This window comes from Hippocampus comes, unplaced genomic scaffold (genome assembly GCF_001891065.2).
Source record: "Hippocampus comes isolate QL1 unplaced genomic scaffold, H_comes_QL1_v1.1 scaffold33, whole genome shotgun sequence".
Classification (NCBI taxonomy): Eukaryota; Metazoa; Chordata; class Actinopteri; order Syngnathiformes; family Syngnathidae; genus Hippocampus; species Hippocampus comes.
The window spans coordinates 936,093-946,709 of record NW_017804842.1 but is presented as its reverse complement, the minus strand read 5'-3'; the positions used below and the strand labels follow the sequence as shown (position 1 = coordinate 946,709).

The 10,617-nt window shown below is 51.6% G+C and overlaps 1 protein-coding gene across 1 annotated transcript; it reads left to right on the top strand.

Annotated features, from left to right (window-relative positions):
- The first annotated feature begins 259 nt into the window (after window positions 1-259).
- trim37 (tripartite motif containing 37) lies at window positions 260-9,962 on the top strand. Its single transcript, XM_019871597.1, has 26 exons — window positions 260-481; window positions 1,194-1,271; window positions 1,344-1,445; window positions 1,594-1,634; window positions 1,722-1,838; window positions 2,097-2,184; window positions 2,268-2,390; window positions 2,486-2,609; window positions 3,279-3,346; window positions 3,952-4,076; window positions 4,558-4,608; window positions 4,699-4,780; window positions 5,088-5,164; window positions 5,238-5,417; window positions 5,890-6,004; window positions 6,406-6,606; window positions 6,688-6,818; window positions 7,011-7,093; window positions 7,196-7,335; window positions 7,763-7,841; window positions 7,925-8,257; window positions 8,367-8,507; window positions 8,649-8,805; window positions 8,890-8,981; window positions 9,147-9,254; window positions 9,406-9,962. The coding sequence occupies exons 2-26, from the start codon at window positions 1,251-1,253 to the stop codon at window positions 9,438-9,440; spliced, it is 2,814 nt and encodes a 937-aa protein (XP_019727156.1). The 5' UTR covers window positions 260-481; window positions 1,194-1,250; the 3' UTR covers window positions 9,441-9,962.
- The last annotated feature ends 655 nt before the right edge of the window (window positions 9,963-10,617 follow it).

The window sequence follows — 10,617 nt, the reverse complement described above, 5'->3', positions numbered from 1 at the left end:
GTTAGATAGAAACAACAAAGAAAAAGAAGTACAGTACAAAGATCAGCGATAAAATTGAAACATCACAGCAGTGGGTAAAAGTGGAAAGTAAAGAAAAACCGTTCGATTTGAACGTTTTGCTGTTGTGGTGTGCTCATTACCACCACAAGACGGCAAAAGCGTTCTTTGTCAGCTACGGAACGACTTTTAACAGACGAAGAAGAAAATGCCGGGCTCTGATTGGACATCACTAAAGAAGGGACGGGCTTTACGGATCCCTTGCACATCTTTTTCCATTCCGGGGGGCGTTGAACCGCGGCAACCGGTCGTCAGGCTACCCTTCTCGATTCCGGGTCTCATGAGCGGCGTTCCGTCGTCAATGTTTGGACGTCGGACGACGCCTGGAGCAGAACAAGACAAGAACAAGACAATGTTGCTCGGCCGTTCTTGCAGAAGTCGTTTCGTCCGCTGGGAGTAACGACGTCGACGTCGTCTTTCGCAGGTGAGCTCGGCGACGACAGCGAACGCCAGGAGGAAGCTAGCTGGCCTCTCATGGTTTATTTATCCCCCTGCAACCTCTCACGTTTCATCCGTTGTTAACGTCGCCGACAGAATAGATGTTAAGACTGTGGTGTACCCACAAATGGTGAGACTCTTCGATGCAACTGACATTTGACAACAAGCCCTGAAATGTTTAGCTTCTCAACGGCTACAACGTTAGGAACACCGCTGCAAAGCTAGCATATCCCCTACTCGGGCTATCATCAAAACTGCATCAATCTGTGTGTGTGTGTGTGTGTGTGTGTGTGTGTGTGTTGTTTTATATATAATGTATAAAACATTCATTTGTATGTCCTGTTTCGTTGCATGTATAGATGAGGGTTGTAACGATGCATCAACAGCAAACCGATTATCAGTTTAATTGACAACTATTTCGATCAGAGATGAGCCATCGCTTTAACTGAAATCCTCAGAATTTCAACCTCTCGTCAGTAAACGTTACCAGATTTGCCTAGTTTTCCATGAAATTTGCAAACATCTGCTTTTACTTTTGGAAAACCATGAACACACACTTTTACAGATGTTTTTTTTTTTTTTTTTACACGTCAGTAATCAAACGAGGTACTGTGACAGATGAATTAATGAGAATGATTGTCAGTTACAGTCCGAGTATAAATGAATACTTCTCTCACAGTGTTTTGTTTCATTTCTAGGCTACGGTGACATTTTTCTTGCCGGGCTTTGTGGACAACGGACTCAAACTGGCGGAAATGGACGAACAAAGCGTGGAGGTTTGTGTGTCGCCGCAGAATTCCAGCCTGGCTCATTTTCAAATGATCCTGTTTGTTGTTTGGTTGGCGCAGAGCATCGCCGAAGTGTTCCGCTGCTTCATCTGCATGGAGAAGCTGAGGGACGCTCGCCTGTGCCCGCATTGCTCCAAGCTCTGCTGCTTCAGCTGCATACGAGTACGTGGACACGCTTTTATTACGGCGCCGCCTTGACTTACAAGTGACATCTTAAAACGATAGATATCGAGTCCATCCCTACTTGTAAGTCAAGGTATGACCGCATCGGGTTTTGGTGATGCGTTAACATCGAAGTGTGTATTGACAGCGCTGGCTGACGGAGCAGAGAGCACAGTGTCCACACTGTCGGTAAGACCGCCCTTTCCTCAAAAGTCCAATTATGTCTCCAGACTTCAGATGCCCGAGCGTCGCAAATGCGCGTGTGTCCGCATGCAGGGCTCCACTCCAGCTGAGGGAGCTGGTGAACTGCCGCTGGGCCGAAGAGGTGACGCAGCAGCTGGACACGTTGCAGCTGTGCAGCCTCACCAAGCACGAGGACAACGACAAAGACAAGTCAGCCGCTCGGCTTCTTCGTCATGCGGGTTTTTTTTGGCGGGCGCCGCCTCCTTTTTGGGGCTCGGTAAAATAACAGTACCGGGCGGTGCCTCTAGAGGGCAGTAATTACATTTACCGTCACAGGGATTGGGCCTTGAACCGATACGTTTTTGTGTCATGATGCCTATATATGAATTAATCAAGCTTTATTTGGCGTTCCTCGTCGCCACTCTTGGTCCCTTTTTTTTTTAAATTGATGAAATATCCCGCCTGCAGATGTGAGAACCATCACGAAAAGCTGAGCGTCTTCTGTTGGACGTGCAAGAAATGCATCTGCCACCAGTGCGCTCTGTGGGGCGGCATGGTAACCGAGTCTTGCCTACACGAAAGAGCCTCTCGTCCCGATTGTGTGACGATGACGTATTCTGCGTTTGTGGGCTCGCGCAGCATGGCGGCCACACGTTCAAGCCGCTGGTGGAGATCTACGAGCAGCACGTGAGCAAGGTGAAAGAGGAGGTGGCCAAGCTGCGGCGACGCCTCATGGAGCTCATCAGCCTGGTGCAGGAAGTGGTGAGCGTCGTACTTGTTCTGCTCCCGAGCTCGTTGGATGCGTGTCGTACTGCAGACGAGCCTTAGATGGCGCTAAAGCGTTGCTGTTGTGCCAGGAAAGGAACGTGGAGGCGGTGCGGGGAGCCAAGGACGAGCGGGTCCGCGAAATCCGGAACGCGGTGGAAATGATGATCGCCCGTCTGGATAACCAGCTGAAGAATAAACTCATCACGCTCATGGGTAGGCCATGCACCGGGCTCACCTTGTTCGGTCCGATACATTTTTTTTTTTTTTTTTTTAGGAATTAGAAACAATCGGGATGCAGCGATTTCAAAAATGTCTCGCGGGATGATAATTTGACACTCGTCAGGCGACAATACAGCGTCACTGTGCTCGTGAAAAAAGCAATACGCAAAATGTTCTCATCGTATTTATTACTTCCAAAAGATATTTTGAAGCATTTCAAGTAACAAGTGTAAAGTGAATAGAAAGGAGCGGTTGAGTTTCTTTCCAAACCGACAATTTATTCGACTGGAATGTCTCTCAACTGGCAACTGTCAACATGAAGGTTTTGAAGAAGACACTAAGCAGTCGTGTTTAGCTTGAGTGTTTTTCGTTATTGTGGCGACAGTTGGCGCCATAGCAGCTTCTCTGTAAAAAAGAAAAAAAAAATAATCAGAATAATAAATCAAATATAAGAACAAAAAAATTGCGATCAGACAGGTCAGGCGGTCACATTTTAAGGCCCGCCCATTTTGCTGCTGCAATCAGACCGTGTGTCCTCGAGCCCACGCGCGCACACCTACACAGTCATCCAGTCTCCGCAGCAGGCTTTCCGCGTTGATGCGCAAGTGCTCTGAAAATAGCAACACTCTCCTCCTCCTCCTCCTCTTCTTGTTCCGTCATCAGGCCAGAAGACGTCCTTGACCCAGGAGACGGAGCTGCTGGAGTCGATCCTGCAGGAGGTGGAGCATCAGGTTGGAGCCCTTCCTTGCCTTCTCTTTCTGCCACTCGTTTGATTGAGCCTTCCTGTTGGTGGAATGAGCCAAACCTCAGCGTCACATGATTTCATCATGCGGGCCTTGGAAAACTGTATCGATTTTGAAAGATGAACGGGAACCACTGTAAAGGGAATCGATGGCAAGTAACCGCGATGAAGCAGGATTTGACCCAAGTGACCTTTGGCTCTTAATAGGAAGCTTAAGTGTCACGTATTTTATGGACCACGAAGCACGCCGTCTTCGTAGGTGCAGTATCAATAAACGGGTCTATTAAAAAAAAAAAAAATCAGACATAAGCCGCACCGGGAGAAGGTGCATTCTTTTTGTGACGAACCGAATGTCAACTAGTTTATTCTGATTGGACCGCATGTGGATTTGATTGACTTTGCGAGATTCACGGCGGCCCAAAACATCGGGTCGCCGGTGTCGTGAGAAGCAATACGAATGAAAGGCGCTGACCCGTTCATCCATCCCGAGGGCGCACCGCATCACGGGACGCGTTGTCGATTTTGACTTGCAAGTACACCGCCTGAGTTTTTTTTTTTTTTGGTCTTGTCTGTTTGCGCCCACGCACGCCCCAGCTCCACTCGTGCAGTAAGAGCGAGCTGATCTCCAAAAGTCCGGAGATCCTGCTCATGTTCCAGCAAGTCCACAGGAAACCCATGCAGTCCTTCGTCACCACGCCGGTGCCGCCCGACTTCACCAGGTACTTGATACGCACGCACGCACGCACTCCCCACAAGGCCGCCCCGTGTTTCCCGCAGGCAAAGCCACTTAGAGCGTTTTTTTTTTCCATGTCACTAGATGGTGACAAAGCACAACTTTTTCTCGAATTGAAGCTCCAAAATTCACTTCACTGTAGTTCCTCAACAGATGGGGGCCTGAGGACAAACTATGAGACAAGGGTCTTTTTTTTTATTAGCACATAATGGAAGGCCGTTTCCCAAAAGAATCTAAAAAAATTCACTCAAAGAGTTCCGAGTGGTACACAGCCGTTGTCCTCTCCTAGCCGAGAGGCGTTCCGAATTGTCCGCCGAGGACAAAGAGTCTTCCGGTACGGCCGCGCTTCAAAAAAAAGGCGCCGACGGCTTTGAGAGCGTCTCGCTGTGTTCTCGGCAAAGAGGAGATTGCAAAGTTACGGCAGGGAATATTTCACCGGCTCTGTTTTGGGCTTGGGTGTTTTTCAGCGAGCTGGTTCCGGCGTACGACTCCAGCACGTTTGTTTTGGTCAACTTCAGGTACGCCGACCCGAGTCGTCGTTGAGGAAGGCCGACTGGCGCAATTCGGATGCAACTCTCATCTTGGATTGTGCACGTTTGTGTTTGCAGCACCCTGCGGCAGCGGGCCGACCCGGTCTACAGCCCTCCTCTGCAGATCGCCGGACTCTGTTGGAGGCTCAAAGTCTACCCGGTGAGTTGCCCCTACTCCTTCCTTGCCGTGGATCGGCCTTTGCCGCCCCCCCGCTCTCCTGGTTTCAGTGACTTGCGATTACTTTTTCGCAGCGGGTCAGAAAGGTTTGTGCGTTAAGAAATGCAATTGTCGTTCATATTGTCAGCGATATTAAAATGAGTTTGATGACGTGAAACTTTTGTGTGTGATTGATAGAAGGAAAAAAAAATGAGGAGGGGGCGGGGCAAATCCTTTTTCACAGCACCGTCGCGTGTCATTTTGTGAGCGAAATGGCATCCGGTTGACTTTGAGCGCCCGGTCCTTTCAGGATGGCAACGGCGTGGTTCGCGGAAACTACCTGTCCGTGTTCTTGGAGCTGTCCGCCGGACTCCCCGAAACCTCCAAGTCAGTCCGAGCGCTCGTCTTTGTCGGAGTCCCCTCCCTTCCCGTGACGGCCGGTCTGGCTCATGCGCGTTAGGTACGAGTACCGCGTGGAGATGGTCCACCAGGCCTCCAGCGACCCGAGCAAGAACATCATCCGCGAGTTTGCCTCCGACTTTGAGGTGGGCGAGTGCTGGGGCTACAACCGCTTCTTCCGCCTGGACCTGCTGGCCAGCGAGGGCTACCTGAACATGCAGACGGACACGCTGGTGCTACGGTACGCTCCCGCCCGACATCGGCGGCTTGGCGGCCGCTCCCCCGTTTCTTGTCGGGGATGTGTTCCGGACGCGCTTGCGTTCTGCACTGCGGAGAGACTCTAGCATTGGAAAAAAAAAAAATAGTTTGACCCCTCCCACATGCTTGCGCAGCACTTGTTTAAAGTACGTATCCTCACGCTGACGAGAAGTTAGAGACAATCCTTGGACATCAATTTGAGGAAACTTAGTCACGTGATAACAGATGTTAGCGACGATGCTACGGTAATTCCAAACTTTCAAATAACGCGTTGCAGGCTTTTATTCTTTTAATGCTGTGGAGCGCAACATCTGCAATTGAGCTGGGGATGCGCCACGCTCAAGTCAGACTCCCTCGAAACTGTGCAAACTGTCCCGCTGGGTTCGCCGGATGTTGCGCTGCGCTGCGCCGCGCGGCGCGCCCAATAACAGTGTTGTTTGATTTGTGGCGCTCAGATACCAGGTGCGATCGCCCACTTTCTTCCAGAAGTGCCGAGACCAGTACTGGTACATCAGCCAGCTGGAATCGGCTCAGAGTGGCTACGTCCAGCAGATCAACAACCTCAAAGAGGTAAGACGGGCGACCGCGACGCTCGAGTCAACGCGAGTGGGAGGAAACCGACGCAAGCAAGCAAATAAGAGGGAGCGAGTAACCGCGTGTGTTTGAGCGAGTGACGGCGCCGTGACTACATTTTACAAAACCTGTTTCAAAACTCAAATCTTGGCAAGATTTTGAAAGGTCATATAAAGCAGTGATCATTTTCCAGTTTGATTCCTGCGAGTCCCAGGGACTCGCTGATCAGAAAAGTATGAGTCCCATGATGCATTGAAAGAGTCCCAAATTTCGAATTCTGAAATGGTCGACTTAGTCAATTGCATATGATCATGACACAGACAACAACAATATACATTGGTAATACGTTTATTTCTTACAAACAAATGTCACAACATTTTTTCTGGGCTGTCTCTCAGAGGTTGGCCATCGAAGTGTTCCGCCAGCGCTCGTCGCGCAGCTCCTCGCCCCCCAACCCGAGGCTGGCGGTGGGCGGCGCCGCGTCCGAACGAAACCCTCGCGCCGTCAAGAGCGACGGCGACGTTCAGAACGCGCCGAGCGACGCCAAAAAGGCCGACGCCGGCAACCGAGACGAGCGGAGCGCGCACGACGACTCCAACGTGAGGACCCTCGCGCGCGCCGCCCGTCGCTCGCCAAAACGCGCGCAAGCGGCGAGAGACCTTTGCGTTGTCCTTCGGCAGCTGTCCGACGGTGACCTGGAGGCGGACTGCCTCACCGAGGAGGAGGCCAACCCGCTGGACGGCAGCAGCACCTCGGGGAGCTCCACGGCCACCAGCAACACCGAGGAGAACGACATCGATGAAGAAACCATGTGAGTGGCTTTGCCGCCCGTGCTGCGTTTTGGGTGCGGCCTGAAATCCCATCGCAATATTTCAAACTTTTTTTGACAGTATTGTCAATCCAAAGTCATCTCATGAAATAGTTCTCGTATGAAGAATGTTTGGATTCAGTGGCGGCGCAGCCGACGTGTCACTGATTGTCATTGGCCGCTCTGCTCGTTCAGGTCAGGTGAGAACGACGTGGACTTCATCGGGAACTTGGACGCCGAGGAAGGGGAGCTTCCCGACGACTTGGACGGAGCCTCGGGTACTGACACAAACTTGAGCCGTCTCCTTGAAAGGAGGGCGTGTGTGCGTGCGAGCCCCCCCCTCCGGTAGATGGTGACTCATCAACTCTCCCGCCCCGCAGCGAGGCCTCTTGTATGGGCTTTATTTTGGGAGCCAGTGCCGAAAGAAGGCCAGTCATGCCCAGAACGTTTCGAGCGCTGCCTGCGACAGGGAGCGCCCCCCCCCCCCTTCACTCGCCAGCTGACTTGCGTTGGAGGAAGATGAGTCATTCGAATGAGCTCATAGAGAAACAGGCACCAGTGGCTTTTTATCCAAATGATTGATTTAGTTTGTCCTTTTTTATCGCTGACCTGAAAAGAGGACTTTTCTCGGAGATGTAAAAAAATGAGACAGTCCTGAACAAATTTATTACCGTTTGAAAGTTTTCACTTGAATTTAGTCTTGTCTAAATTTCGCATTCAAGGGTCAAAAGAAAGACCTGCCGCATGCATGACAAAGCAAGCGGTGGCGCGATGGGATCGAAGCGGACGCAAGTCATTTTAGCTCATTGGAGGACAAAGAAAGTCCGTCCCGCAAAAGGCAACGACAAATTCGGATGAAGTGGAATCCCGAATGTTGTCAAAAGTCAATCCCAGACTTGATCTAACGCGTTGTCCTGTTGACATTGTCTCTTCTGCCTCCTCCTCAGGCGGCGCCAGCTCCTGTCTGCACCGAGTCCCTGTGGGGCCTTCAGCCTCGTCATGCGGCGTCCCTCCTACGCGGCCAAGGTGTGCGCAGCGGCGCCAGACGCGCCCCTCGTACAGCGGAAGCCAAAAGCCAACGACCCGCCGTTTCTCCGTGTCCCCTCCAGCCAGTCTACCCTCCAGGAAAGAGCGGGAGCGCCGTCCGCAGGTGGTGCGCCGCTCCCCCCCAGACTCTGCGGTTCTCGTCCGCCTCAAGGCGCAGATGGCCGAGGTGCGCAGCAAGATGTCCGACGTCAAGAGCCAGGTGCTGGAGGCCCGCGCGGCCAGCGACGTGAGACCGGGCCCGTCGGGAATCTTCGGGGCCGACGGGGCTCCCTCGCACCGCGCCGACCCGGAGTCGGCGGACGGACGCAAGCCCCGTGAGCTGACGCTGCTCGGCAGGGTGGCCGCGGTTCGGTCCAGGCCTTGTCGTCCCGGTGAGAAGTCCCAAAGTAGTGGAGGCGAAGTGGCAGTAAAACAGGCCAAAATTCAAACAATGGGGGCTGAAATTGCGATTGTATAACTCCACGCTCATGTCTTTTTTTTTTGTTTTTTTACGTCACTTTCCAGGACGTAAAAGCCTGCCGTCCGTCCTGGAAAGCAACAACGCCCCGCTGGGTCACCAGAGGAGTCCCGAGCAGACGGAGAAAGACTCGGAAGGCGCCGACATGGCTGCGGAACCCAACCTGCATCTCAAAGAGGCCGCTGACGGTGTGTAGTTTTGGAGAATGCACATTGTCGCGGTGGTGCAATATTGATCATGTGAAATCATCCATTGGTGGGCGGGGAGGCGCTCCGGGAGAGTCTGTTCCCCTCCTGTTGCTATTGCCAAACTTTTGTGGTGTCCCGCAGGAGGCGCGGGAGCGACGGACGGCGCTCAGGTCTCCAGCGAGCAGCCGCCCTCCAAGGCGCAGCTGTACACGCCAGCGGGGCCCAGGGACGACATCTTCTCCGGCGTGGGATCCGGCTACCTGCCGGCCCCCAACAGCTGCGGCAGCAGGAACCTAGGGTGCGACAAGTACTGCGGAACACCATTGGAAAACGAGGCGCGATTTCACAACCGGACACCCCCCACCCCACCGGCTTTCCACAGGGCAGCCGTGTCGCACTCTGAATCGGAAAGCTCAGGAAACTCCCACCATTCCTTGCTCGAGGGACCATCGGCACAGACACAGTCCAGTGAAGGCCAGTTTTCACCCCGATTCCTTTTGATGCTTCCTGAGCTCAAGTGTCTTGCTTAGAAAAAAACAACAAGAAGCAACAGAACGTGTGGGGGGGTTTTTTGGGGGGGGGGGGCATTTGGGAGCTTGGGCCGCAGCCACTCGAAGCGCCTCTTTCTTTCCCTCATAGACCCGGCGCCGTCCGCCCCGGCGACGAGCAGCGAGAGCGACACCGAAGACGAAGACGCTCCGCGCGGCGCCAACTCTCGCTACGACAACCCGACTCTCCACTGCACAGGTAACGATGGCAACGAGCCACCGGCCACTCCATTTGGTGCGCCAAAACCAGTATCGAGCATCGTGAGGCGCCACCACATTTTCTTGAAGTGTGTGAGAAAAAAAGATTTGGTCAAAGGCTGACCCCTTTTCTTTGTTTTTGACCCTTCAAGGGGAGTCGCACTCAGAAGACATGACTGCCAGATGATGGAGCCCTCACCTCCACCCCAACAAAAAATTTGAAGGCTATTTTCCACGATTGCTACCATCTTTGCACCAAATTCCTGTTCCACTCGCCTGCATGATTTCGATTCATCGAATCGATTTTGTTTGTTTTTTTTAAATCATCAAACCTCTCCATCTGTAAACATCGTCATCGTGGCGAGAGTCTTTCGTTGCATCCTTGCACCGAGCATCACTTTTAGAATGCACGGAAACTGACGTTCGGGCTGCTAAAGAAAAGACTGTTTGCGCACTTTACAAGCGTCCATTCCCTTTTTGTGCACTGAGCCATATTTGGTGTTTGAATGACGTGACCCTCACCGAGTGGTTATTTTGGACTTCCGGGATGCGGTACGCGCACGTCTTGTTGCGAATGGTCTGGTTTCGTTTGCGATTTAGCCACGGGAAACAGCGCCACCACCTGGAATTGTGAACTTGACCTTTTGTTTGTTGCCAATGCACTGATCCTTGTTTTTCACGTAATAAAGGCAATTTTAGCATCGTCTGATTTATTCACCAATGCTGTGCTGTGAGGTTGTGGGTGGCTTGCAAGGGGCCGCGGGCTCAATCCCTCACAATATACAGTATAAGCACTACCAGTTGGGTTTCCAAGTTGGGTTTCAGATCAGGCTTATAGTTTCAAGTTTTCAAAGTACAACGACCATCTATAGTAAAGCGTTTTTTTACCGAAAAAAAGGACCATGTATAGTAAGCCATTTTTGGCCGAAAAAACGACCATGTATAGCAAGGCGTTTTTGGCCGAAAAAAACGACAATGTATAGTAAGGCGTTTTTAGCCGAAAAAAACAACCATGTATAGCAAGGCGTTTTTGGCCGAAAAAAACGACCATTTATAGTAAGGCGTTTTTGGCCGAAAAAAATGACCATGTATAGTAAGCCGTTTTTGGCCGAAAATAACAACCACGTATTGTAAGGCGTTTTTGGCCAAAAAAAACGACCATGTATTGTCAGGCGTTTTAACTCGAAAAAAACGACCATGTATAGTAAGGCGTTTTTGGCCGAAAAAAAAGACCATGTATAGTAAGCCATTTTTAGCCCAAAAAAACGACCATGTATAGCAAGGCGTTTTTAGCACGAAAAAAACGAAGTAGTATAGTAAGGCTTTTTTAGCCGAAAAAAACGACATAGTATAGTAAGGCGTTT

Bases quoted from the DNA above. Each gene is read 5' to 3' on its own strand.
- trim37 (XM_019871597.1), top strand. From the start codon at position 1,251: ATGGACGAACAAAGCGTGGAG. The intron at 2,185-2,267 runs GTAACCGAGTCT...GGGCTCGCGCAG, and splicing joins GCGCTCTGTGGGGCGGCATG to CATGGCGGCCACACGTTCAA. The intron at 6,819-7,010 runs GTGAGTGGCTTT...CTGCTCGTTCAG, and splicing joins GACATCGATGAAGAAACCAT to GTCAGGTGAGAACGACGTGG.